The following is a 27,438-nucleotide window of genomic DNA, read 5'->3' as shown; positions in this document are numbered from 1 at the left end:
AAAGTGCTTTGAGTTCGCGCCAGACATCGATTCAAGTTTGAAAACACTGACCACATCGACTGTAGTGGGCTCAAACGCAACGCGAATCTAGGCCGTGCTTAATCAGCTTTCCCAGCGGCCATGGCCGCCAATATGCAGCAAATGGCTGGGGCTGGCCAGATGATGCCCCAGCAGCTGCGAAGGCCTCAAACATCCCATCAGCTGCAGCAGATGGTGTACCAAAATCTACTGCAGAATGCACGACCCGCCAACGGTCTGACGTGGCAGGGAAATGTCAGTCTCAACGATCGCATGGGCAAAACCATGGACTTGTACGTGCCTCGTTCTCTCTGGACACCTGCCATCTCGCCGGATCCGCCGCATTTGTTCCCGCGTCGTGGCTAGGCTAACCTTGGAACAGAATTTCAAACATCTCTCTTGCCATGAACGGAGTTGATCATATGCGAGCTGCAGAGTTTGGCTGCAATTTTGAGCGCGAAATGTTTCACAAGTCACCTAGCAAGGTAATTCATCGACGGCGGCAAACAGCATACCCTTGGCATGCAATGTCCTGGGGCGGGGGAGACGGTGGGCAAAATTGACTAACAGTTGCATAGGAGGCTTATGATACGACCATGAACAACAAGACGATAGAGTTTTTCAAGAAACGACAGGCAAATGAACCCAACATTCAAAACACTCTCAATGCTAATGCGCAGGCCCAGGCCCACGCTGCCCAGGCACAAGCCATGATCAACATGCAAGCACAACTGGGCCGTGGGATGGGGCCGGGTCAGGCAGGATTTCAGCACCTCCAACAGATGCAAGGATCACAATTACCTCAGCATATGCAGCAGCAGCAACAGCTCCAGCAGCAGCAACAGCTCCAGCAGCCGCCGCACGCGGGCTTGGGTATGACCATGGTTAGCCAAGCTGGCCGTGGAGCCATGGGACCGAATCAGCAAACCATGAATATGCAAAATCGACAACCTCAGCAATTCCCCAACGACATCTCGAGGCTTGCCCCGGGCGACCGCGCCAAGGTGCTGGAACTTGCCAACAGGCTGATGGCGCAGGCGTCGGAGCAGCAGAAGGCCACAACAAGAATGACGTTGCAGCAACGAATGTCTCCCCAGCAGCTTGCCGAGTTTCAGGCGCAGGGAAGGGATCCGTTGTCTTGGTTCTATCAAAGCCAGGCCCTGCAGATGCTCCGGTCTAGCATGAACCGTCTGCAGCAACAGCAGCAGCAGCAGCAGCAGCAGCAAGCAGGTTTGCAGAATCCAAACGGAGGACAGGCTGCAGCCGCTGCCATGATGCAGCAACAGCATAGTCAGCAATCCTTCCAGCAGCAGCGCCAGAACATGATGAATGCTGGTCAAGCCGCCGATTTTTCTCAATACACACCGAACATGGAGAGCATCAAGGACCAGCAAATGAGTGGACTGATGGCCCAACAAGCCGGCCAAATAGTGGTGCCAGCCAGCTCGGCCGGTGGCCAGCTCGCCACTCCCCAGCCCGGGAACCAAAACATCCCCGGCGCCCAGGGGCAAAGCCAAACTCCTCGTCAGGGTCAGCAGCCTCAGCAGGGCAACGTGAGCCTCCAGCAGCAGATGAAGCTGAACCAGACGCCTCAACAGAGCCAGAACCAGCTGCAGATGAAGATGCAGCAACCGAACCAGCAGACGGGCATGACGGGTGGAATGCCACCTTCGCAAAGTCCCGCAATGAACACGCTGAACACACCCGTGTCGAGACCACCAGGCGGCATGAACCCGATGGGTGGGCAGCAGGGCATGGGACAAGGCGCAGTCCCTTTTGCAGACCAGCGATTCAACCAGGGAGCCCAGCGACCGAACAACCCGGCCTTCAACAACATGCTGGCCAACATGACGCCGGAACAGCGTCAGGCGATCAACGGCCTGACGGCCGACAAGGTCAACGAGGTGTTTCGAAAATGGCAGAGCCAGAACCGGAGCCAGGATCAGCTGGGAATGAGCGGGGCCCAGATGAGCCAACAGAGTCGCCCGCCGAATCAGTTTGGCGGACCGATGAGCCTGAACATGGGACCCGGCCAAGGACCGCAGGGCATGCAGCAGCCAAACGGCCCCATGCCGGTCAACCAGCAGCAACAGCAGATGCAGATGCCTCGCATGCCGATCCAGAACAACCAGGCCCAGGCAATGATGGACGCAATGGACCTGCCCGCCCAAGTTCAGACTCTTGTCGGACAGCTACCCGTCGAGGTGAAGAAATGGCGAGACCTCAAGATTTGGCTGAGCCAAAACAGCACGTTGCCCCCAACGACCCGCGCCCAGCTCAGCGCTCTTCAGCAACGCCAGTTCCAGGTTCTCATGCAAAGACGCGCCACCATGCAGCAGCAGCAGCAGCAAGCCGGCCAGCAAAACCCCAGCGTCAACATGGCGGCCATGGCGAACGCCGGGGCTCAGATGCCAAATCAGCAGCTGGCAATGCAGAGGTCAGCAGCGAGCAGCATCCCTCCCCATGTCCTTCAGGTGTCTCAGCAAGAGCTTCTGAATGTGCGAAACTCGAGAGCGAACCTGGCCCACATACCGGACGAGCAGCTGCAGACCATGGTGATGCACATGAAGAGACAATCATGGCTGCAGCAGCAACAGCAGCAGCAGATGAGGGCCCAGATTCCCGGCCAGGCGACAGCCACGGGACAGCAGCAGCAGGTTGGCGGTGCACAAAACCCGATGGGCCAGGCTCCGATGCAAGTTCAGCAAACACCACAACAGCCGCCAAACCGAACACCTCAGCCGCAGACGCAATCTAATCCGCCGAACATGGTTCAGACGGCATCAATGCAGACCGCTGGTCAGAGGCAGCAGCAGCAGCAACAACAACAACAACAACAACAACAAGACCAGGCCATGAATGCAGCACGGAACAACAGCAGTCAGGCTCAACCCTCCAAGAGTCTTAAGCGACCGAGTCCCGATGATGCCGCAGACGCGACCACAACATCGGCTGCGACCGCAAATGCTGCAGCCACTCGCCCTGCGTCGCAGCCTAATCAACAGATTCCCAAGGGCGTGCCCTCACTGACGCCGCAGCAACTGGCAAGCCTGAACCCCGACCAACGAGCCAAGTACGAGGCATTGCTGAAGGGCCAAATGAGCGGCCACAACCAAGGGCCAGGCATGATGCAGCAATCCAGCGCTGATATGAACAGGCTGCGTACCATTAGTCAGGAAGAATCAAGACAATTCGGCCAGGAAAAGATGCAAAACATTGTCATGAATGCACAGGAGCGTGCGGAAACGGGCACCAAGCTCCAGCGCATTGCCGCCGATATGAACAAGGTCAGTCGGGGCCTGACTAAATGGTATTCGATCACCCGGGACGACGCGCGAGCCAAGATGTTTTTCCGAACTGTAAGTATTTCCCCTCAAATAGCCTTGGTGAGGGGTCACTAGGATTTCAGAAGAACGCAAATCTAATCTGTCTTGTCTTACTTCTCACAGCGGTTGCGGATCGTGCGACAGTTTTCCGACGGCGAAGAGATGAAGGTGCTGAAGGACAAGTTTAGCATCAATTCGTCGGAAATCGACCAAGCTCGGGCCATGCTGGAGAGCATGGCGAAGGATTTAGCTGCTAGTATGTACGGAAGGGGCATGATGAAACCTGGACAAGCGCAACCAGGTCAGGCTGCACAGCTGCAGCAACAGCACCATCAGTCATCCCAACAACAACAACAACAACAACAACAACCACAACAGAACTCGTCATCTCCACCAGCTCCTCTAAACGCTGCCAATTTGGAAAAGAATTCGCAGGCATACAAGAACCAGCAAAAGGCGGGATCCAAGGGCGCTCAAGTACCTCCGGCCCCGACCGTCGCGCAGCCTCCCTTCTCTTTTGGTGCGACGTCGCCTCATGGGAACCCCAGCTATATCGGCAAGCCAAAGGATATCAATCTTCAGTTACCACCTTCTCGGAAAAAGGTCAAGCTCTCCGGGCAGGCCCCGGGGCAAACCCCAGCGACGGGGGCGGCTACACCTTCGCCAAAGACGAGCAAGAACGCTTCTCCGGAGAGTCGACGTCAGGAACCACCCAAACCGGTTTACCTTTGCAAAGAGCCAGACTGTGACACGGCGCCGTTTCCCTTCTCGAGCGAACAAGCTCTCAGCAACCATGTGGAAGAAGAGCATACAAAGCCAAAGGAGGATCCTCTCAAGTTTGTGACGGAAAATCTGGCATTGGCACTGGGCTTGGAGCTGGACGGCACGCCCAAGAAGACTTGCAAAGCGACGGAGGGTGCGGCGGCAATGAGCGCGTCGGCATCTAAGCAGGGCCGGACACCCCAGAACGCGACGACGACGACGACGACGACGACGACGCCTTTGCCGCATGACAACAACGCGATGAAGAGATCGGGGAGCGCCCTGAGCAAAGGGGCAGACGGCAAACCCAGGGCAGATGGTGGGGGCGACGGCGCCAAGGCTAGGAAGCCCAGTCCCTGGGCTGGGTGCACCATTGACCCGCAAGCTCTCATGAACAACCTCGGGTTCGAAAAGGGCTTTCCCAACATTGTCAGTGATGCCAACTTGTACCGGTCGATGACCCCGAACGACACGCCAGAGTCGAGCAAAGATAGCGGGTCTAGCGAACCCAACAGCGACATTTCCGAGGGAGCAGCGCTGGAGATTGACATGAACTGGCAATCCTTTGAACATGACTTGCTGATGGACCTCAACAACACAAGTCTGGACCCGAGCTTGCTCCTGGACCCACCCTGCGGACCAGCGCCGGATTGGGACGACATTGAGATTGACTTTTCCAAACCGTTGCAACTCGACATGTCCCAATACTCGATGATGTTTTGATGTTTGTTGTGTGTGTTGGGGGTGGAGTGTAGTGGGGAGCCTGCAGTGTTGACATGAATACGCCGTCTGGCGAACAGGGAGGCCCGTCTGTCTCTCGTGTGTTTTTGTCCCGTTTTTGCCCCTCTTTCTTTTCTGATACAAACATTTGCTGGTCAGAGATATGTGCCCGCTGGGCCGGTATGCCAAGGTTTGTACAGGTTGTCTTGTTTCAATCGGGGGAGGTGGTACGCGTGCTTTGGATTTTGCAAATGAAGTTCCAGGATATATACCCAAATGGCGATGTTGGAGTGTTGGAAATTGGACAAGGGATAGTTGGGGAACGGGCCGGCGGCGGAAAATAATGTTGAAAGGATTGAGTGCTTTGCTTGAAAAGGTCAAATGCGGCCGGGGATCCAGGGGCCAGCAACGGGCGTCTTTTGCGCAGCTTCTGTCTGCCTCTGAACTGGCGCCTTTTTTTCCTTTTTTTTTTTTTTTTTTTTTTGTAATAAAAAACAAGTGTTGTCGTTGACAAAGGCAGGAGGGGCTGCCAGGCAGCGTATCGGGAGTAATGCTATGTAGTAGAGCCTCGGGTACGAACAGCCCGAGTTTGACACTTCTGAAGTTCTGACCTTGTCAGGTTTATGGCGGTTTGTGACAGGCTCCGTGAGGAGGGCTGGGTGCGAGACGACTCCCCCCCCCCGAAAGGGCTTAGCGCCCGGGCCGGCCCGGCCCGACTGGCTGTCCACCGACCAACGAACACCAACCACCAACCACTTGGGCATGAAGAGGAGGATGAAGCGCAGCCGAGGGTCCTCTGGTTGCGGCAGGTTTACGTTGAGGCGACGTAGAAGAAGAGCAAAATGCGACGTAGTGTCATGAAAAGAAAAGAAGTGTCTAAACCGTCTAAATGCGTGCCGAAACATGTGCGCCCTGAAGGCCCGTCTAAGTGTCGTGTAGAAGAAAGAAGACCAAAAAAAAAAGAAAAGACCGCAAAACACCGTCTAAAAGCCGTCTAGAATGCCATGTCCCAAACAGATGCCGAAAACGCGGCCGAAGCAGGTCCGAAAAACACCGTGGAAAAAAAAAAAAAAAAAAAAAAAAAAAAAAAACACACCCAAAACGCACAGTGGCCAGGGTTACAAACCCCGCTCGGCACCGCCAACACTGCCGACGGCATCAACCCCGTCGAAGCCCTCAAGACCGGCGTCCCCCTCAAAGGGGAGGGCGTCCCAGCGCACCCTCCTCAGATGCCTCTCCGGGTCGGCGACGTGGTTGCGGGCGTGCAGCCAGCGCCAGTTGTCGACGAAGATGACGCTCCCGCTGGGCAGCTCGGCCGGGCTGAGGTGCAGCGTGGCGCGGGCGTGGACCTGCGGGTCGCGCAGCTTGGCGTCGAGCTCGTCGAGGGCGCGGGCGGCCTCGTCGCCGAGCGGGGAAAAGATGTCGGCGCGGTAGCGCATGACGGGGCGGCCGGCGCGGCAGGCGAGGACGCGGCCGACGATGCTGGTGCGGGCGGGGTCCTTGACGAACTCGGCGGGGATGGCGATGCGGAAGGCGTCGTCGGCGGCGAGGGCGGCGCGGGCGCGCGGGCTGAGCCGGGCGGCCAGGCGGGCGACGCTCATGACGGAGAAGGTGCCGCCGCCGCGGCGGTCGTGCTGCAGCACGTGGAGGGCGACGTAGCGCGGCGTGGGCGACTCGTAGCTGCAGTCGGTGTGCCAGGGGAAGTCGCCCATGGTCTCGGAGCGCGCGCGGTGGCGGGGGGTCTGCAGGGCGGGACCGGGGGCGCCGGCGGAGGAACCGGCGCCGGCGGGGCGCACGTCCCAGAACCAGCCGCGCGAGGCGCTGTGCGAGATGGGCAGCCGGTGGCCGTGGCGGGCGTTGAGGCTGCCGATCAGGCCGGCCAGGTAGGCGCTGGCGGGGTCGGCGAAGCCCAGCCGCACGCGGAGGATGCCCGACGCGGCGAGGTGGGCGGCGACGGAGGCGACGTGGCGGGGGTCGCGGGCGGCCGCGGGGTCGGGCGCGCAGAGGGTGGGCAGCGCGAACGACGACGACGACGACGGCGACGACAAGGCGGGCGCGACGGCGGCGGCGGTGGCGGCCGGGGAGGGGGAGCACACGGTGGCGAGGCCCCGGAGCGGGCGGGGGGTGCCGGCAGGCCGGAGCCGGAGCCGGAGCGGGGCCAGCGAGCGCATGGGCGAGCGCATGGGCGTGCACATGATGGGTGTTTGGGGCAGGGGGGCGAGCGAGCACTCAGCCAGAAGCAACTGTGGCAAGAGAAAGGACGCAAGTGAAAAACGAAAAAAGGCAAGTGCAAGTGCAAGTCTGTCGTCGACGGGCGGCCACGGCAAGCCTTGGTGGTGGGTGAGTTGTGAAGGTATCAGAGGATGCGAGCTGCCGAGTGCTCCCAGCTCCCAAGCGCGGCCCTGCCGCCACTCTTATACACGGGCAACCCGCCCGCCGGCGCGTGCCTTTTCTTCTCCTCTCTATTCTTTACCTTTTTTTTCTTTTTCTTTTTCTTTTTCTTTCCCGGCCCAGCCAGCCAGCCTGCCAGCCTGCCCGCCCCGTCCCAGCCGTCCAGTCGGCATCTTCGGCACTCGGCAACCGCCGCCGCGCAAACCCACGAGGCAGCACATATAAAAAAAAGAAAAAAAAAAAAAAAAGGCGCAAAAGGGGAAAAAGGGGAAAAAAAATCTCGTAGTGTCTAGTGTCTAGTGTCTAACGCGGCGTTGGGCCCCCCCGGTCGCCGATGTAACCTCGGGCGGGACGGGCGCCGGGGGGTCGCCTCTTTGCTCAAGCCGGGCAAAGCCGCGCGGCGCCCCCGCTGCAACAAGGCCAAGGCTGGCTCAGCCGAGCCGAGGGTAAAATGCGACCTTGTGTGGCGGAGGGCTGCTGGGTTTCCCGTGGGCGGGAATGGGGGCCGTTGCGTTGTGCTCGCTCCGTCACGGGGCTGATTGTTGCATTCTAGTCCATCGGATGACGGGCAGGAGAAACCAGAGCAGAGCAGAGCAGAGCAGAGCAGAACACAACAGAAACGTTGCTTTGTCAAGCCGGCAGGCAGCATACGGCCAGCATCGGATAAGGAATGGCCCCGAGAACTGTTTAGCGCCAACACCGGTTCAGACGACGCGGGCGAGGAAAAAAAAAAAAAAAACGAGCAAAGGGCGACCCCACACGAGACAAGCGCGCATGCAAGCCACGCAAGCCACGCTCCTAGCCTGCTCCGTACAAAGCCAGACCAAGGCAAAGCCAGGCAAGGCAAGGCAAGGCAAGGCAAGGCAGGGCAAGGCAAAAAGCAGCGTGGGGCCGTTGGCGAAAAGGGGCAAGAAAATGAGAGGGAAGGAACCGGGGCTGGCGGACGCTTTCCCACGGGACCGAGCGTCACCAGCACCGAGCGTGATGGCGTACGTGGGCTTTTGCCGGCCGGGTTCCGCGTGCCGGGTTCCGCGTGCCGGGTTCCGCGTGCCGGGTTCCGTGTACGGTGTGCGGTGTGCGGTGTGCGGTGTGCGGCGTGCGGTGTACGGTAGTCAGGCAGGGCGCCAGATATCGGCAGAGCTGCTGTGCTGTGCTGTGCTGTGCTGTGCTGTGCTGCACGATCCAGCGCTGGGTTGCCAACGGCGCAGTTGGGCTGTAAGCCCGGCTGTGCCATGATGCTTGGTCAAGGTACAGTAGGTGCGTGGCCGTGCAGCCGCAGCTGCAAGACGGAAGCGGGAAAACAGCTCGCTCTGGCTTGTTTGCGCGTCTCTCGGTGTTGCTTGCGCATCCTCTGCGGCAACAACAGCTGCGCTTTGCCTGGTCGAGCGGTATACGGAGTAGGGTGCGCTGCGCTGGCAGGACCAGACCACGGGCCAGATGAGGCGAAATCAAGCACCTGCGTAAATAGCAGTGGGAGCATGGTCAAACGGCAAAACCCTGATAAGCAGATCAGAAGAGAGGGGGAACAAAAAGGGAGAAAAGAGCAAAAAGGCAAAAGAGACGGTTCTGCAGCTCGGCGAGCCAAGTCTTGCCGCTGATCCGGCTGCGGCTCGACGTCGCAGCTGTATATGTACAGTATATACAAACCGTGATGAAGCAGGTGAAACAGACGAAACAGATGAAACAAAACACATCCAGGCAACTTCAACCAGTGCAAAGCAACCCCCCCCCCCTACATCCCCTGGCGCTCCCGCACCGAGCACATCCACGACCCCCCCCCGCTCACCGCGCAGATCCGGTCGCCGTTGCTGCGCCAGATGCCCAGCCCCAGCAGCCGGCCCTGCGCGACGTGGTACGTCCCGACCAACGGGTACCGCGCCCTCCCTTCCCCCGGCCGCATCACCATGTCGTACAGCCGCGGCGCCACCTGCCTCTGCACGATGCGCGTCTGTCCCGGGTGCGGCGCCGCCGCCGCCGCGCTCCCCAGGCCCTCCAGCGCCGCCAGCCACTCCTCCTGCGTCGTCTCGTCGCCAAACACGATGCCCGCGCCCTTGCCGCTGCGCACCGGCTTCAGCAGGAACTGCCGCCGCAAGCCCGCGTCCGCCCTCGACCGCCGCAGCAGCGCCCCCATCTCGCTCGACCCGGGCACCAGCGTCTCCGGGATGCCCCTCCGCAGCGTCGCCGCCTGCGCCGCCGTCAGCACCCCCCGGGCCTCCAGCCCCCCGAGCTCCTGCCGGACAATGCCCAGCATCCGCTTGTCGTGCACCAGCAGCACCGTGCGCAGGTCGTTGAAGCAGCGCAGGCCGACCTGCCGGAGCGTCTCGCCGTCCATGGCCAGCAGCTCCCGCTGGTGCAGCTCCAGCCCGACCTGGCGCACCTCCTCCACCCGCTCCCCGTCCGCCGTCACCCACGTCTCGCCCGCCTCCGCCTCCGCCTCCGCTTCCGCCGCAGCCACGCAGCAGAGCTTGAAGCCGCTCGCGCTCTGCGCGTCAGCCACCAGCCGCAGGTCGGACGGCTTGATGAGCCGCGGCGTGATGCCGTACCTCTGCTGCATCATATGCCTGAAGATGTGAATGTCCATGCCGGCCTCCTCGCCCTTGAGCAGATGCAACGGGAGGTCGGGCTGGAAGAGGCTCAGCAACCCGTCAAAGATCTAGCATTTTGGCTCTCGTCAGCAATGTTTTTTTCGAAGCCGGAAAAAGAAAAAAAAAAGAATAGCACGCAGACGACGACAAGACCCCCGGGGAAAAGGGGGGGGGGGGGGGGGATAAGCAAAACCCACAGTGTCAGACTTGGTGGCGCTCTGGAGCGCAGCGCTGCCCAACCCCATGCTATCCAACGCCTCCTGCCCCAGCGCGATGTACATGGTGCCGTTGAACGAGAAGCGAGCGTTGATCTCGGTTAGGATGAAATCTTCCCCGTCTGCCAAATCGCCGCCCTCGCCGCCAGCACCCGCGCATTGGCCTACCAGAAAGTCTGGCCTCCACGAGCCTCGACACTCGGAGAAGCGGCGCAGGGTTCCCTTGAGGACCTGGCTGTCGAGCCACTGCAGCAGCTCCTCCTCCCTGGGCTCCAGAGGCATGCGCGAGGGGAAGCGGGCCGCCGCGTCAGACCACCATCTCTCGACAATGTCCGTCAGAGCAAGAGTCAGGGCCTCGTGCAGGTCCTCCAGCTGTCTCTGGTGCTGCTCCGTCACGAGGATCGGGCGCGGGCACCAGGTCTTGTGCGAGTCCTTGGGCCAAAGGGGCTCTGGGCAGAGCGGCAGAAGATGCTTCAGGGCCTGATCGTACTCCCTGGCATACGAGCTGCCGTCGGCGTCGAGCGACGCGAACGCGGACGCGGACGCGGACGTCGGCGCACCGCTGCTGGGCCCGCTGACGAGACAAAGCTGCTGGAGGGGGGTGGGCGTCGCCATGATGGTCAAGAGATGTGTGCAACTGGCGACTGGGGCATCAAGGGTGAGCGAAAAGGAGCAGTAGATTGTAGGAGTAGAAGATGAGTGACGAGTTGCACAAGTTGGCAGGTCTTCTCTTCTCAAGTCGAGTTATTAGTCGAGGACATTAGAAGGGGGGGGCATGATATTTTGTTTAGTTCTTCTTTTAGGTTTTTTCTCCTTCTCTCTCTCTTTTTTTTTTTTTTTTTTTTTCCCTCCCCGACCCGAGCAAGCGTGCTAATACCGAGTCCCGACGTGTCAGTCCCATCGGGTAAAACTTGCAGCCAGGCAAATCAGCGTTCCCCTTCTCTACACGACGGACATTCTGGATAACCGAGGATGGTTTCTAGGCCAGGAACAAAGATGGGAAAAAAAAGGGCCTGGCTTCGGAAACTGCCGGACCACGGGCCTGCAAGTCATTGCAGCTCGCTAAGCCGACCCGAGTGAAGCTGTGGATCTTGCTTTTGACCATGGGACCCAGTTTCGATGGATGGAAGCTACCAGCCGGCCCCGTCGGTTGTAACAAGCCACGAGAGGCAAAAGACCGCACCCACAAGGGGTCACGGCCCAAGAAAGCCTCTGGGTGGGCAAGGCCTGCCGGCTATCAACGGTAAGGGGCCAGCGCATGCCGACGATTCATGTCATTGCGTGGCGTGAAGCGTTGAATGACGGCGTGTCGGATCGGCATGGCCCACTACGAGCTTGCTACCCGGCCGTGTATCCCATCGAAAACTTTTTTTTTTGGCGCACAGCTACTGCTGGAATGTATGGGAATCAAGGTTTTTTCGTCTTTCCCCTTCCTTCCCCCCCAACCCTGACCTCGGCTGTGTGATGGGCAAGGCAACAAGTGCCTGGCTGCATGATGGTCTGGACTCTGGACTCTGGACTCTGCGCACACAGGTGCCGAGAGATGGTCGGTGAGGTTCCTCCAGCGCCGTGCGCTGCGCCGGCTTGAGTTCGATGGCCCGCCCGCCTTCACGTCGCTGCTCAGCCCTTGAAGACACGTTCTGGGAGCTTTCGTAGTCTAGAGCCTGGACTGCACTCGTCGACCGACGCGCCAGCTGTGGCCAAGGCACCCGTCCTATGCCGCTCACGAAAAAGAGCCACAGAGCCCTCTCCGGCCGGTTGCTGCGAGCAGCAGGCGTCATCAAGCCAACAGCCGAGTTCCGACAGCCCACTGCGGCGGCAGGCTGTACGTGTGAGTACAAGCCTCATCCATGCCTCCAGAGAGTGGAAGCTGACAAGACAAAGAGATGGACGGCATCCGACACAAAGAGATTGACTGCATCCGACGTCGGGGATAGCTGAAAGGAGCGGACGTCCCCATGGCCTCCCGCCGCGTATTCGAGAGCAGTTTCGGGCGGGGGATGTTTTTCGTTTAATTTTTTTTTTTTTTTTGCCGATGCCAGTCCCGGCGTGAGAGGCTGCGTCGCTGAGGCAAGGCTATGCTTTGGATTCAGCACCACGAGGTTCGTGGAAGTCAGTCGCCAACCGGCTTGTAGCGCATCCGCGTCTAGGAGCTGCGCCAGACGCCCAGGTTTGCATGACAGCGGGCCCTGCACGGCGATTCTTCCCTCGGCACGGCCTGGCCGGCTCGAAGAAGCCCCCTGCTCTGGCTGGTTGGTGCCGGTGGTGGTGATGCGTGGCCGGGGCAACCCGTGTTGACGCCCTCGAGTTGCAGCTCGTGCTGGACGCAAGCAGGGCCGTCTCTTTGCCGGACCATCCTGCCGAAATGCCTCTGCTGGGTTGTAGACTGGGACGAAGTCTCGGGACCGGACCGGACCGAACTGTAGACTTTTGCAACGGGTTCAGGTGTAGATTCTCTGGGGCGATTGATCCCGAAGAACTCCGCTGCAGAATGTCTCGAGCTGGGGCAGATTCAAGAATTCGGCTTCAGACTCTCTTGGGCGAATTCATCCCGGAGAATCCAGCAGCAGACTCTCTGGAGCGATTCATCCCGGAGAGTCCAGCAGCAGACTCTCTCGAGCTGGAGCAGGTCCCAGGACTCAGCTGCACAGTCTCCGCGGCGAATCCATCAGATTCCAGCTGCCCACGCTCTGGAACGCAAAGTCCCGCGTCGCGCTCGAGACGACAAGCCCCCCCCCCCCCTTACAACCCGCTGGGCCACGTGACGCCGCCCACTGGCCCAGGCACCAGCTCGCCCGCGTCCGCGCAACCAGCCAATCCGCAGGCCCAATTGCCCCCGCGCCCATCCAAACTCGGCAATCAGCTGCTTCCCCCCCCTCTTCCCTTTCCACCGGAAAGACGTGGCTGGCACCTGCCCCCCCCCCCTTTCCCCCACGCCCGAAATAACCACCGCGTCAGTCAGTCACGACAAGGTCGCGCTGCAGCGCACCCCCCTTAAATAAAAAAAAAAAAAAGTCATCAGTGCTGCCTGCGAGGCCGCTGCTCGGTTGGAGGTTTCTTTTTTTTTTCCCCCGGGCCGCAGCCCGCGTCCTCAAGGCTTTGCCCGTGTCCTTGGAGGGAAAAGCGGGAAAAAAAAAAAAAAAAAAAAACCGTTGACGCGGCAGAAGTTGGCCCCCCCTCGGCCCCACTGACCCCTGATGAAGGAACCCCTGGGCTTTCCCGCCGTTTGCGCGACGTGACGGATGGCTGGGGGGTCGCGGCGCCGCAACCCAAAAACTTGCCGCAGCCTCCCCCCCCCCCCCACCAACACCAACACCAACACCAACACCATCATCATTGTCACGAACTTCGCAACAACATACAACATCCACACCGCATATCAACACCAAACAGACCTCGACGCCAGAACCCCCCGCTGAGCAAATCTGCAACAGCACCCCCCGCGCTACGCGTCGACCGCCCCCGATGCCCTCGCCCGCAAAGCACCGCGCCGCCCTGGCCCCCCTGGACCCCAACGCGAAGCCCTCGCTGCCGTCGCCCAAGATGAAGGACGGCGCCGGCTCGCCGATCCCCCTGACCGGCGGCTCCTCGCCCACCAAGAAGGTCGCGCCCGCGCGCCTGGGCGGCACCAAGCGTCCCGCCGAGGATGCCTCCTCGCCCGGCTGCAAGAAGACCTGCACGGCGGTATGTCCACCCTGCACCTCCGAAAGGAGCAGCGCGCAAGAAGCAAGCGAGAGCAAAAAAAAAGAAAAAAAACTGCCGTCTGACGCGGTCCAGCACACGCACACGCCCACGCCCACGCACACGCCCACGTCGCCCGCCTCGTCCGTCTTCGACACGTCGGCCGCCGAGGGAGACTCGTGGGCCACCGCCGCCACCGAGCCAGACCTGCCGGGCCGCATCGTCGGCGACGCGCCCGCCCTGCTGGCGCCCCGGCAGAGAGGCAGCATGACGCGCGAGCAAGCAAGAGAGGTAGGTTGCCTCGAAGAACAAGGCCCGGCCCAAACCCCGAAGCAGCAACCCTCCCCCCTTCCCCCCGCGCCCGAGCTGACAGGTCGCCCGTAGAAAGCCGAGATTCTGCGCCTCCGCCTCACCCTGGCCAACTACAAGCTTCGCACCGGCCAAACCGCCATCCCGCTCGCCGACCTGCAGCGCAAGCCGTTGCCGCCGCGGAGGGTCGTCCGCGTGCAGCCGCCATCCGGGAGTCACCAGGGCTCGCGGGATGCCTCGGCCCCGTCAGCGGATGGCCTCGCCAGGTCGAATGGGGGCGCGGCGAGCGGACTCCTCAGTTTATCTAGGGGTTAGCTCTTGCACCATTCAATGCATGCTGCCTGTCCCCCCTTTTTTCTTTTCCTTCTTCTTCTTCTTCTTTTCCCCCCTTTTACAAGGCTTTCTGTTATTTCCGCGTAGTTACCTTTTGGGTCGTCTTGGGAAGCGGGCCAAGATTTCATGGCAAAGTTGATTCGGGTTTTTGACTAGGCAGAAGAGACGTGGACGGTGCGATTTTGTTTTATTTCGTTTCGTTTCGTTTCGTTTCGTTTCGTTTTTTTTTTGGGTTTTTTATTTTGGGTTTTTTGGTCCTTTTTTCCTGGTTCCGCAAGGAACGTCATCGCAAGAAACGTCATTTGATATGCATTGTGGCGGGCGGATACACTATCGCTATTTTTCTCGTTGGAGCTTGAGGTTTGGCGCGGAGCAAGGAGCGACTGACTGACTTCTTTGGCATTCTTATTCTCCATGACTGGGCACCCTGGGCGTTGAAACAGGCATCACATCACCACTTTTGACATTTATACCTCGAATTCGTTGCAAATCACGGCAATTTTCCGAGCCTCGACCTGGCCGCAGAGAGCCAGTGCCGCTTCATGCATCAGCCAAGCCAGTGGCTATATGGGTACATGTAATGTAGTCTTCGAATTGGCATTTGAAAATACATTCGCACATCTTCAAGTTTGCTGCCTTGCTTCGCCACCACAACTTCTTTGTTTTCTCTCTTCCTTTGAAACCATGTCAAAGGTAAAAAAAAAAGGAAAAAAAAAAAAGGTTGGCCATGCCCCCCAACCACCCCCTCCTCCGCAATCGCCTAGTCGATCAAAATTCTGGGCTCCAGAGTGCCGTAGTGTGTAAAGAACTTGTCAAACAACCTGGTGGCAAACTCTACATCGGCTGAACCGCCCGTCTCGCGGATGCTGTGCATGCTGAGCTGCGGATTGCCCAGGTCGAGGGTTCGCATGCCCATCTTGGCTGCCAGGCCGGGTCCGATTGTGCTGCCGCACGGCGAGTCGTTGCGCACCACAAACAGCTGGAGCGGAACGCCGGCGAGACGGGCGCACTCTTGAATCAGGACGATGCCGGGCGAGTTGGTGGCGTATCGCTGGTTGGCGTTGATCTTGATGACGGTGCCCTTGTTCATGGCCGGCTGATGCGACGACTCGTACTTGCCGGCGTAGTTGGGGTGGACGGCGTGGGCCATGTCGGCCGAGACCAGAAACGATCGTGACAGAGTCTGCTCGTAGGTCGTGGATTCCTCGCCCTCGTGGCGCACCGTCTCGTAGCTGCCGTCGCTCGCGGCGTCGGGCCCGCCAGGCAGCGAGGCCAAGCGGCGAATGACAGAAGGCAGGAGATTCGAGTTGGCGCCTTGGGCCGAAGTAGAGCCAATCTCTTCATGATCGAAGCAGGCAATCATGCGGATGGTGGGGTCCTGGTTCAGACTAGAGCTGTCGCGCACCGACGAGATGAGTCCTTCGACCGAGCAGTACGTCATGCCCAGGTTATCCAGGCGAGGTGAAAAGATGAGCTCGTCTTGAAGGCCCCCAATCACGGATTTTTGGGTATCGTACAGCACAAGTTCAAAGTCGGCAATGTCGGATACCTTGACATTGAGCTCTCCGGCGATGACGTCGAGAACCGCAGGGTGATGCCGCTCGGTCATCTTCTCCAGAGGCCTGAAGTCTTCCTTGTCCTCGTCGGCTCCGGAAGAGGCATCCTGGTCGGCGCTCTTGTTGAGCTCGGCAGCGGCAAGGCCAATTATGGGGAACAGCTCCGACTCCTTGTTGGGGTCAAAGTTGGTTTGCCGGTCAAGATGAATGGCAAGCGTGGGGATCCGTAGCAAGGGCTTCTCGATCTTGACGAGTTTCTGAACAAAGTCGTCGCCATCCTTGACGAGGACTCGGCCGGCGATGCTCAAGTCACGATCAAACCACGAGTGCCAGATGCCGCCGCCGTAAGCTTCCACACCAACCTGCAGGTAGCCAACGTTGGTCTTTTTGGAGACCGGCTTCAGCCGCAAGCAGCAAGAATCTGTATGCGCGCCGACAATGGCAACGGGGTTTCCGGGCCGCCATTTGCGGCCAATGGCAAAGGCGACGATGGATGAGCCGTTGCGCGTGAGGTAGTACTTGCCACCTGACTGAAGGGTCGAAGCCCATGAATCACGCTCCTTGATGAGCTTGAAGCCGGCCTTTTCAAATCGTTTCGCCGCAGCTTGGGTCGCATGGTATGCTAGGCAAGGGGACTCGTTAGCAAGAGCGGCAGCTAGCTCTATCTCTGCTTCGGAGGAGGAGGAGGAGGAGGGTGAAGCTGCATGCAGCGTGTCCAGGACAAAAGCACAGTCTTACGAGTTGGAGACTCGTTGACGAAGTCAACAAAGTCGAGGGCAGCTTTGGGCGGGGCCATGATGGACGTTGAAGTCGAGAACTTGCGCACGAATTGAAATCGAGCCGATCTAGTGATGGTATTGCGTGACCCAGGGCTGGAAAGAGGCAGCGCGCGCGCAGATGAGGGTGGTGCCCGACGGAGCATGAACAAACAAAGCAGTTGCGTGCGTGTGGGAAAGAATTGAAGCAAGCAGAGCGCATGTCTGGGAAGCAGCTGGGAGTTGTCCGAGGCTCTGAGCCAGCTGCGGAACGGCAGGCGGCGGCAGGTGGCGGCAGGTGGCGGCAAGTCGGTGGTGATTCCTTGGCACTTGCTGCAACTTGCAGTACCACTTACCCCGCATTCACGCGTTCACGCATTCATTCAACGGCACCGGGGTTGAAGCGGTCAAGGATGAAAGGAGCCTCGGGCGACTCGAGTTTGCCTTGGGTAAGATGCTCTCTCGAGCCTCGAGTCTTGAACGGATTCCGCCCAGGGATTCCGATTGCAGCGTCGGCGGAGACGAAGCTATTGGCTACCTACCTAACCGGTCAGCTTGGGCGGACGATCCCTGGATCGGGGAGGATTGGAACCCGGAGTTCGCCAACTTTGGCTGGCACGCCCGTTGTCTCTGACTCTGTGTTGTCGGGGTCGGTCGGCCCATGCAGCCCTGTCGCAGACCCTGGCCGGCCGGAGACAAGGACCGAGTGTCTCGAGTCTCGACTGCGTCATTCTGAAACACGTCACGATCAGGGACGGGAACAAACTGGAGACAGCCCACCATTCCGGGTGACAGCTGATGCGACTTCAGCTAAGAATGCGTACTAGTGCATCATGTGCTTAGTCTACAAAGAGTTCCTGCATCGACCGGATGCGTTGAGCATCAATCAGACCAAACACAAGAACCTACATATATATAGCCGTAGGTGAACGCCAAAATCCTTTCGTAAAACTCTATAGAGAGCAGGAAATCCTCTACAAGGAAAAAAGGAAAAGAAAAGATAGAAGGCTCGATGAAAAAGAAGAAGAAAAAAATCCTGCAAAAGAAAGAAAGCAGTGGCGCGATGAGATTGGCCGGTTTTCACCACTACTTTTGGGGAAGCGCAAAGCCGCTCTCGTCGCCTTTAACCGAGCGGCTCTGCGACAGGGAATCTTGGAACACCAACCCGGGATGGCCAAAGAACAAAGCCACAGCAGCCACTACGATAAAGATGCCCTCAAATACAATAAAGGGAACTTGCTCGCGAATCAAGCTTCCGCCATAGCCATCCTTCAACTCTGCCACGCGATAGGCGCAACGAGCCAGGATCAGCACAATCGACACGGAGAGACCCAAAAAGAAGATCTTCAGGCGCCAGTCGAAGGTTCGCGCGCGGCCAGAACGCTGGTACCGAATCATGTAGTCCGCGAAGAAGGCAATAAAGACGGTTATAACAATGACTTGCAATACGAGACCAGCCATGGAGATGTTGACGCCGTTTTCGTCACTGCCGGTCGAGTTGGTGGATAGGGCGCCACCAGCAGCCTGGAGCACGAGGCACACGACGTCAAGGGGGACAAAGATCCAGTAGAAAAGTTGCGGCCGGAAACGGGACAGGTCTGGGGTAAAGTAGGCGATGGCTTTGGAAAGGGTGACGTAAATGGACGCCGAGAAGAAGACGGGTGCGATGGTGAGGCACACTAAAGGGATAAGTAAGCATGGTTTGGTGATTAGGCAACGGGATGTGCGAGGCAGTCAGGGTCAAGGAAACCGTACCGATCTGGATCATGAAGCCGATGAATGAGAAGGGGTTGCTATGCAGCATTATCCGTCCTATATAACCAATGGCTTCGCTGAGGCAGCCGAGGAGCATGCCCACCATGAAGCCCCAGCTCCGCCATCTGAACCCCAGATAGGCATGTAAAATTCCAATGACAGCGAATATAGCTAGTAAAGCAATATTAGCCGCGAGAGAAGGTTGAAAGCCGTAGATGCTCCACTCCACAGGGCAGTTGTCGAGTGTGCATTTGGTCTTGGGCCCAAATATGACGACATCAGGAGGCGCGGGATTCGGCATTATGTCCTCGTCCTTGGTTGACTTGGCGTCCTCAAAAGGCTCGGCAGGAATAGCGCACGGAAGAGACGAGAAGACAGGCAAAGGCGAGGCAGGTTGCGATTTCCGAAAAACTTCTGGGTCAAGCCCCTCTCTCCCTCAGAGGGCGACGGATGATGAAGAGCGTTTCAGTTGGGAGAAACGTTGGCCTGATGAAAGGAAACCTTGCCGGCGGGACTGGCGTCTTCAAATACATGAGAGTTTGGATGTAGTTCGCCCTGGCCGGAAACAACCTTTGGCCTACAAGGGTGTGTGGTGTGCATCGCGCAACGCAACGCAATAGTCCACTTGGATCTAGCAAGCAATGTGGCGTGATCCTAGGGCATCTAGTTTCTTTGCACATGGCTGGCATCGGCGCCTCGCTTGCGTGGCTTTGTTTTTCAGCCGCGTAAGCCTGAATCCCCAGCTGCGAATGATTGTGTCATGGCGATAGACGGCGCGACATGTTGTTCTTTGCTGATTGCCCGAATCCCAGGGCGAGGGACACAGAGCCGCGAGAGAGCCCTGACAGGATCTCGTCAAGAACAGGGCTGGCGAAGCTGTTCTCCCGGTGCTAGATCCAGAGCAAGCAGGCCGTGGCAGCTTACGCGGTACTGTGTTGCCCATGGTACTGCGGCCAAGCCGGAAAGGGACAAGACCATTCCGAACAGGTCTGGTCCCTGGTGGGCGCGGAAGCTGAGCGAATCCGAGACCGATAGCGAGACGGCTATCCCGTGGATCGGGGGTTGAAGCAAGTGGGTTTGGGTTGGTTTGGTTGGCGGAGCGGAGCACACTCGCCCAGCCTGTACCGTGTCAGCAGATGGTGACTCGAGCATAGCCTCTGGCAAGCTTCAAGCAGGCATTCTACTGGCTTCATCAGGCAGGCCTGTTGAGGCTGGGCCGTGCCTGCAGCCTCGTCTGGGGAAGTATTGGAGCCTTGTGAGTTCTAACCTGCATCTTGTTCTCAGGTCGGGCGGTTTCAGGTCGGGCTGACATGTACAGTGGCTGAGAGACGATATATCGATATATTTGAGTAGACGGTAAGATGCACTGTGCAGAACGGAGTACCATCAACATGTATTTTAGTTCAGCACCCGCTACCGGTAGCGGCGGCTGCCAGACTAAAGACGTTGTCTCTTGGCATCTTGGCATCTTGGCATTCATGCCCCATTGGTTTGGTGCCATTGCTCAAGTCGCCCAAGTCCATAAGCGAAGAATCGGAACAGCTACTCCGGAGTCCGAAGTACGTAGCACGTACCGTGGTTAAGACTATCGCACCATGAGAAGACAAGGCTCGGGATAGCCTGGAAATTCAACGGGATTTGGTCCTTTTTTTTTTTTTTTGGGTCTCAATTTTCTTCCTGTTTTTTTTTTCTGCGGACGCGATGTTAGGAGGGGCCGATGTACCTGGTCGGCACTTTAGTGCCAACTGTTTGACAGCTGTCAAGTTGCCATGGTGTAGTACCTGTTGACTCCATAGCCCACACCGGCTCTGAATTGTTGGGGTGACCCGATTTTTCTCATCCGACTCTGAATTGACAATACCTGGCCTTTGGAACGCAGCGATTTCGCATCTCGACCGATTCTTTAGAGTCGACGCCTTGGTTACCAAAGTCGGCTCGCTGGATTACCCTACGCAACTTCTGAGCCAAAGCTCCAAGTTTTTGTGATTCGCAGCTTGCAAACCTTTATCGATTCGTCACCCCTGGGCTGGAAAACTGCGAAATCGTCTACAACGTGTCTGGTGGCCTCGGCTACAGCGAGCCACTTGTGGCCATAGTTCGCGTCAACAGATCGAATATGTTGCACCAAAAGTGTGACGCCACACAATATGTGACTCTATTGGGTATTATATATACTGCGATATGTCGAATGTACTTGGAGGCGAGCCTGCCCTTGATTCGATCCGCCTGCCTCGACCGGCGTCAAGGGTCACTTGTTGCCCAGTGATGCTCGTAACGAACTAATGCCAGACGATGTTATGGTCAGCAAGCTGCATGTACTTTCCCGAAGGCTTATCAATCAGGCGACGTTCGACGACAATTCATTGAACGTGTCAAGTCCGCTCGCGGGTGGAAATTCAAAGGATTCTAAAGAACTGCCACTGGTTGCAACCTCGGTACTTTTTTTTTTCTTTGATCGACAATAGTGAAAAAAGTCGGAAAAAATGAGACTGAAAGCCATAGACAAGATAAGGATTTCAGTTTAGCATCTTTAAATTCCGTGTTTGATGCTGCTTTGCCGGTGGAATCCCGGTGAGAATGGAAGGCGTTGAGGATCGAAGAAATCGTCGGGTGCTCAACAGTCTCGTCGAGAGCCAGAAACCGCCGAATTGTGAATACTCCCAATAAGGCCTTACTACTAATCGCGGCTCGTTAGCATCACCTGTGCTATCCGTGCTAGTAGGCTCGCTTCCTGTCGATTCTTTAATAGCAGCTTTAACCGCTTCATCGGACAGCTTTCAGTCATTGCTGGTCGAAGAGACTGCCCTCTTTAACCAATTATTGAGACCCTCATATCAAGACGCAAAATGGAAGGCTGCGCCTTTTCCCTACCTTTAGCTTTGCCTGCTGTGGTGGTCTCCCCCAAATCGTATGCAAAAGCAATAAATGGTTTCTGCGACATGACCGACGGCGCCATCATATGCCAGGCGTTACGATTAGTCATATCGACAGCATCGACATCAACAATATGCATCAATGCCAAGGATGCCATCTTCCATGCGGTCTGGGATGTTCTTGAAACCGTACAGCCTCAACGTGCAGTAACATGTCAAGATTGGAAACCAGCGATCTTCCTGATCGCCGGCCCGTTTGGTTTTGACCGGACCATCATGGGTGAACCAACTTGCAGTATTTCACCCAGATCCTCTGGAATCTGGTGGTTTCCAATCAAGCATTCTTCAAAAAGCGATGCAAAACAAAGCAAGCAGCATACCAACATCACTTGGCCACCAGCCTATCCTTACGCCGAATGCGAGTAGCCACAATGCAAGCGTGGGCTCTGGGCAGTTTCGAGAAGAGGTTGGAAAGTCAAGTCGCCGTTCCAGCTGGCATACGTGCAACATACAAATATCCTCTTCTTTTCTTCTTGAAGGCAATGGTGCTGCCAGACTCGTCGGCACGACGTGGCAAGAAACACAAGGTGATTGTCCTCCATCCCACGAGTCGGCCAGCCTGTACTTGAAAACGGAGGCTCGGGGAAAGTATGCCAGCGATAAATACTCGAGGGTTCTGTTGTTTTGCGCCATTTGTTCGGGACCAGATGCCTATAGATGGAAGTACGGTAAACTTAGGTTTTACTCGGCGTAGATGACCAATCTACTGCCTCGCAGTGGTTGACTTTTGGTTGCAATGACAAGCCTACCGGGGTCATTCCAAGCAGCGGATGAGGATGAATTACAGGCACGGCCGTGACTCGTGAGCTACCGGCCCAGTCGATGAAGTAGGTATTTAGACATGGAGGTCCTTGGCATGCGGCGGAGGAAAAATGAAAAGGTCTACCTTTCCTGACACCAGGGCACCATAGGTTTCGACCCTACAGTGAAGAGCAGGAACAGCAGGAACCAAAGGGCTGCTTGACAGGATACTCCGTCACCAGGTACGGAAGCACGAAGTTCTCTGACGACGACATTCTCTGTGATGGGCCATCGAAGACTGGGGAAGAATCGGCAAGACAAAGCCGGGGCACCTGGAAACCAACGGCAGAAATTTCAAACCAGGGCCCTAGATTGGCAAAGCAACATGAATGAAGCCTTACGAGACGGCTCTCGAGGCTGAGTAATCCGCAGGAAGCACTCCACCTGCCAAGTCAGCGCCAAGGGGACTCCATCCTAAGGGTGAAGCGGAAGGCGGGCGCCATGGCGCGTGAACGGGCAACAAAAAAAAAAAACGGTGCCGTCAAAAAAGAAGCCAGGCACGAGCCGAGTTTCGACGTCTGACTGGCCGACACTGACATCAGAGTCAGGGGAGTGTGTGTGTGTGTGTGTGTCTTGACTCTGCGTGTATGATGTCTCTAGCGCGGCTGGCACGGGTGATTCGGCTGCAAGCAATGCTCTAAAATCCCTGGACAAGCGGGCGCGACAGGGTGCCTGAGGCCGACTGAAGACAAGACGGTTGCTCCGTAAACAAGGACCCGAGCGTCAAGGCCCTTACGTTTGCTCAATTCAAGGCAGGAAGGGGTATGTGGTATATGCTATGGAGTCTATCCAGGTATACAGTCATGCATGGACTGTGGATAAATGCTCGGCAACGTTGAACACCCGACTGTTCCGCGGGTGCTGATGATGCAGACTATGAGGCACGGCGAAGCGTGTCCACCAGCGCAGATGAGGAAGGTCAGAGAGAGATGCGGCCGTGTCCACAATTACTGAATCGACCTTGATGGGCTACGACTCGCGGGCAGCACCGCCATGTGACTATAAGCATTCATTCAGACCAGTGACGCGATCCAAAAAAGGAAAAAGAAAAGAAAAGAAAAAGGCAAAGGCCAAGGAAAAGAAAAAATCGGGCCGTCCAAGTGGATCGTGATCAGGGGCAGTGACTCGTACGGGTTTGGCATCCGCTAGGCGCTAAAAAAAGGTTCCCAGACTCACTTTGTGCGGCCTGACTGCTCAAAAAGGAATAAGCCAGGGCGGTAGAATGAGTCAACAGTGCTGGGGGCCACTGTCTGAGGCGAGGTGACGAGGCAGACCAGGCGGACCAGACGCAAACGGCCAGACACGGCAGGGTGCGTGCTGAGTGGGTGGGGCGGCTCGGGTTTCAAAATGAACCATGTTTATTCAATTCAAAATCATCATGAACAGAGAACAGGATTGCTCAGCCTCGGCAAAAAGACATCTTGGACGGGGTCCCCTGCCCGAAGAGCACCCGCTCCCGCACGCCCATCCAAACACAATTAGAACTAAGTACATTGAAAGACTCCCCATGCGCGTTTGTTGCCATGCATTGCTAGTAATATTTGCAGCGAATCTAAATAAATAAAAACTCTATACAGGGTCGGAAGATCCGAATGGGCCATGTGTGGTGACGAGTAGTTATTTAAGCGAGGATCAGGGCAGCAACACCGGCGACGGCGGCGAAGACGGCAGAGCCGGCGAGGGAGGCAGCGCCGGCGGTGGGGACAGGCACGCTGGGGGTGCTGTTTTTTTTTTTTTTTTTTGAAAACCAGGTCAGACAGACAGACACACGTCAAAACATCGGCCAGACTCATTGTGGGATGATGAAAATACTTACGTCTGGTTGCCAGAGGGGCCGCTGGGAGCGGGAGGCAGGCCAGTGCCAGAAGGACCAGTGGGGCAAGGAATCTGCACGGTGGCGTACTCAACCGAGGTGAGAACGGTGGTGTAAGTCTTGGTGATGGCCGAGACGGAGTTGGAGGCGACGCAGACGGCGGGGCTGGTGCCGGGAGGAGCCTGCTGGGTGGCGGTGGTGGCAGCAGCAGGGGGGCAGTCCTCGCCGTTGCAGGCCGGGGCGGTGGAGGCGGCAGGAGGGGGGCAGTCCTTGCCGTTGCAGCCGGGGGCGGACTGGGTGTTGGCGGTGGCGGGAGGGGGGATGACCACGGTAGAGTTGCCCCACTGGCCGGGAGCGGTGGTGGGCACGACGGGGCACACGGTGGTGGAGACGGCAATGGTCTCGGTGCTGACGACGATGCTGCGAGCCGGGCAGTCGGTGACGGTGCTGGGGCAGGCCGTGATGGTGTACACCTTGGTGGTGTAGACGGTGGACGTGGTCAGAGGGACCACGTTGGTGAGCACCTGGGTGGAGCGGGCCGGGCAGTTGGTCACGGTGCTGGGGCAGGCGGTGATGGTGACGAGCTGCGTGGTGTAGTCGGTGGAGACGGGGCTGTCGCTGGCGCTGGCCATGGCGGTGCCGGCCATGAGGGCCGAGGCAGCAGCAGTGAAACGCATCTTGGCGGGCTGGGCGGGGGGGTGAATAAAAGTAACAAGAGGTTCGGGCAGAAGGGAAACTCGGGGCAAGAGAGTGACGCGTGAAGAGGCAAGCTCGACCGGGCTGATTGTTTGTTTAAAGAATGGACGACCGAAGTCAAAGGGTAGCAGAGAAATGGCTTATAAGGCTGGCGAGGTGAGAAGGGGAGGGAGGGAAGCAGACGAAAGCCGGACGGGAGGAAAGCGAGATATTAAATACGCAATCCCGGTGGAACAGAATTCGGCAGGCAGGCAAGCGTTTGTCTGTTTTGTCTGTTTGGTCTGCCTGGCCAGGGTTCCTCTCATTGGGGCGGCCCATCCCATCCTGCCTCCCTCCCTGGCCCCTGGTGCGGTCCATCCGTTTTGTCACTCGCTGGTGCTGCTGGTGCTGCGGCTTGCTGCTGTCTGGCTGGTCGTTGCTGTGCTGTTCCCTGCGACCTGACCTGCAGCCGATGGACCGGCGGACATGCTGCTCTGGGAAATTGGGAGGCGCCGGTCGTCTGCCATGATCCAGGGGTAACGCAGGCCCCTTTGGTGGAGGCTACTACGGGGCAGCTCCACGGCGTGGAGGCGTCGATCCAATCCGTCTGGTCCACCCACGCCCTTCGCATCCTCCTCTGGTCGTGCCCCGTTCGGGCGCCAGTGCAGGGGGGCCACGGCGCCTTGTTCCTCTTGTTGCTGCAAGGTCCAGGTCCAGATGTTACATGCACCCTTGCAGAGAGACAGCCCTCGCTCGCCAGTGGTCGGTCAATGGTTACAAACGTTCGAGGTGCATGAAATGAGAAAATTTGACCGCGCAGCCACCGTCAGCCGCCTAATAAAAAAAAAATAATAATAATGAAAAATAAACAAGCCCGCCCCCCCCCCCCCCCCCCTCTCCCGCGGGACACCGGCCCAGTAGGCCTATAGCAGGCCTCATTGTCCCCTATATGCGCTAAGCTAGCTAGCAGCACAGGAGCCCGGACGAACGGCAACGAGAACCAACCTAGCCTGCTTCCTCTGGAATGCTCTCCAGCCCTGGCCGAAGGGGGGGGGGGGGGGGGGGGGAATTAACGAACAAAGTCTGGCTCCTTCACGAACCTATGGCTGAACTGGCTCAAGCCCGTTTGTGCTCCGTACGGCTGCATCAGGGCCTCTTGCGGATTCTGTGGAATTTTCTGCCCCCCCCCCCCCCAGGGCGAAACCACGCGCAGACACGCCCGTCGACAAGTTTTGCCTTCATCTCGGGTTCCCGTCAGCTGCGCTAGCCTTGATTGGTTGGGTTGGGAAAACGGTCATTGGGTGTTTGCTTGGGCGTGACGCGACCGAGACCGCAGGATGGCCCGTGCTTGCCGAGGCTGGCTGCGGGATAACAGGTAGCTTGCGTCGATAAAAAGGAGACTGACTGACTGACTGGCTGACTGACTGACTGATGGTCGGGTCGGGTCTGGTCTGGGAAGAAATTGCCAAAGTGCAGCACAACAATGGGGCCACTTTGTCCCCAGTGCGTGGCCCCCCCCTGCTGGTGCTCCCATTTGCTGCTCCGTGTCCGTACTACGGCCGCCCGTCTCTGCTTGTCGACCCAACTATCGAGGCACCAGACTAACTAGCGTCGACCTGCTTGTCCCCAGTTTGACCACCAGGGATTGGTTCATGAGGATGCATCGGCCCTTCCCACGCTTCTGCAGCCGCACGAAAAAGAAAAAAAGAACAAGAAAACAAGGGAAAAAGAAAAAACTTGGTGAATCTAGTCCCACGAAATGTTGGTGAATCCAATCCCGCGGATGGGAGAGGATTTCATTTCGCCCATCGTCCCTGTGCGTCGCCAATCACTGCAACATGTACCGCGTAACGGAGCGCATAGGGCTGTGTTCGACAAGCAAGCCCTGCATCGCGCTCAATCAGCATCTATAGGCTGCCTGGTGGCCCGTGCCTTCTTATTATTAGCCTTGGCCGACGGCGCATTTACCATGGCATTCCTCTGCTGGGCACTCGGCCGCTTTCCATGGGGGGTTTTTTTTTTTTTTTTCTTTATTCGAGTAAATGTGCCGCGGCATTGGCTGGTTCACACAAACTCGGTTCTCTGCACGGAGCACGGAGCACTCCGCACTCCGCTCCAGTGCCCATCAACGTCATCCATCCTCACGCCGTGCCATTCTTCCAGCTGCCAAGTTGGGACGAGCGTGGGCTGCGCAACCAAGACAAATGATGATGAACTTTGAAAAGCGCCTCCTTCGGGCCAGTGCAAATGCAAGGTAAAAGGGGGCGGCAACGAAACGGCTGGACATGCAAAAGGCACCGGGTGAATTCGCGCTACTGCAGGAACGGATCTGCATCCCACCCACTCAAAACGCCGGACCGGCTGCACGACCCAGCCCCGCCCCGCCCCAGTCCAGGGGGGTCCCCGGCCAGCCATGCTGCAAAGGTCTCAGTCAATGTGCTCTCTCTCATTTCGGAGAGGGCATTGGGCGAGTTACAGCTGGTGATGGGCACGGTGCCCACCACCATTTTGTATTTTTATTTTTATTTTTATTTTTTTTTTATTTTTTCATTTCACCATCACTTCACGCGGGCGGTTCCAAATCCCACGCAACTCGCCGCCACAAATTGACTGCAACATGACTGCAGGCGGCGCGAATACTCCGTAGTCATGCTGGCTATTCGCAAGCAAACTTGCTCGCTGTTCCGTACGGGAGTTGCGGAGATGAGGAGTAGTCCGCCATGCGGTAGGGTATCATGGGGGCATGATGGGCGTGATGGGCGTGATGGGCGTGATGCGGGTAGCTGGGGCATGGGTTGTCGCGGGGCCGC

At 57.9% G+C, this 27,438-nt stretch overlaps 8 protein-coding genes across 8 annotated transcripts; 3 read left to right on the top strand and 5 right to left on the bottom strand.

The window, feature by feature from the left end:
* Positions 1–120: 120 nt before the first annotated feature.
* Positions 121–4,829, top strand: UV8b_03574 (uncharacterized protein; the record flags this gene model as incomplete). Its single annotated transcript, XM_043141072.1, has 5 exons — positions 121–311; positions 401–503; positions 597–856; positions 908–3,377; positions 3,468–4,829. 5 exons carry the CDS (start codon positions 121–123, stop codon positions 4,827–4,829), a joined length of 4,386 nt encoding a protein of 1,461 aa, XP_042997006.1.
* Positions 4,830–5,944: 1,115 nt separating this feature from the next.
* Positions 5,945–7,021, bottom strand: UV8b_03573 (uncharacterized protein; the record flags this gene model as incomplete). Its single annotated transcript, XM_043141071.1, has 1 exon — positions 5,945–7,021. One exon carries the CDS (start codon positions 7,019–7,021, stop codon positions 5,945–5,947), a length of 1,077 nt encoding a protein of 358 aa, XP_042997005.1.
* Positions 7,022–8,949: 1,928 nt separating this feature from the next.
* Positions 8,950–10,632, bottom strand: UV8b_03572 (uncharacterized protein; the record flags this gene model as incomplete). Its single annotated transcript, XM_043141070.1, has 2 exons — positions 8,950–9,870; positions 10,000–10,632. The coding sequence occupies 2 exons, from the start codon at positions 10,630–10,632 to the stop codon at positions 8,950–8,952; spliced, it is 1,554 nt and encodes a 517-aa protein (XP_042997004.1).
* Positions 10,633–12,382: 1,750 nt separating this feature from the next.
* On the top strand, positions 12,383–13,015 carry UV8b_03571 (uncharacterized protein; the record flags this gene model as incomplete). The annotated part of the gene is made up of 1 exon (XM_043141069.1): positions 12,383–13,015. The coding sequence occupies one exon, from the start codon at positions 12,383–12,385 to the stop codon at positions 13,013–13,015; it is 633 nt and encodes a 210-aa protein (XP_042997003.1).
* A 467-nt stretch (positions 13,016–13,482) lies between these two features.
* UV8b_03570 (uncharacterized protein) lies at positions 13,483–14,322 on the top strand (the record flags this gene model as incomplete). Its single annotated transcript, XM_043141068.1, has 3 exons — positions 13,483–13,701; positions 13,795–13,989; positions 14,083–14,322. 3 exons carry the CDS (start codon positions 13,483–13,485, stop codon positions 14,320–14,322), a joined length of 654 nt encoding a protein of 217 aa, XP_042997002.1.
* A 778-nt stretch (positions 14,323–15,100) lies between these two features.
* Positions 15,101–16,818, bottom strand: UV8b_03569 (uncharacterized protein; the record flags this gene model as incomplete). Its single annotated transcript, XM_043141067.1, has 2 exons — positions 15,101–16,518; positions 16,635–16,818. 2 exons carry the CDS (start codon positions 16,816–16,818, stop codon positions 15,101–15,103), a joined length of 1,602 nt encoding a protein of 533 aa, XP_042997001.1.
* A 919-nt stretch (positions 16,819–17,737) lies between these two features.
* Positions 17,738–18,707, bottom strand: UV8b_03568 (uncharacterized protein; the record flags this gene model as incomplete). The annotated part of the gene is made up of 2 exons (XM_043141066.1): positions 17,738–18,330; positions 18,407–18,707. The coding sequence occupies 2 exons, from the start codon at positions 18,705–18,707 to the stop codon at positions 17,738–17,740; spliced, it is 894 nt and encodes a 297-aa protein (XP_042997000.1).
* Positions 18,708–23,761: 5,054 nt separating this feature from the next.
* On the bottom strand, positions 23,762–24,630 carry UV8b_03567 (uncharacterized protein; the record flags this gene model as incomplete). The annotated part of the gene is made up of 2 exons (XM_043141065.1): positions 23,762–23,861; positions 23,957–24,630. The coding sequence occupies 2 exons, from the start codon at positions 24,628–24,630 to the stop codon at positions 23,762–23,764; spliced, it is 774 nt and encodes a 257-aa protein (XP_042996999.1).
* Positions 24,631–27,438: the final 2,808 nt, after the last annotated feature.

This window comes from Ustilaginoidea virens, chromosome 3, assembly GCF_000687475.1.
Source record: "Ustilaginoidea virens chromosome 3, complete sequence".
In the NCBI taxonomy this organism is placed as follows: domain Eukaryota; kingdom Fungi; phylum Ascomycota; class Sordariomycetes; order Hypocreales; family Clavicipitaceae; genus Ustilaginoidea; species Ustilaginoidea virens.
This window is presented reverse-complemented; position numbering and strand designations above follow the sequence as displayed.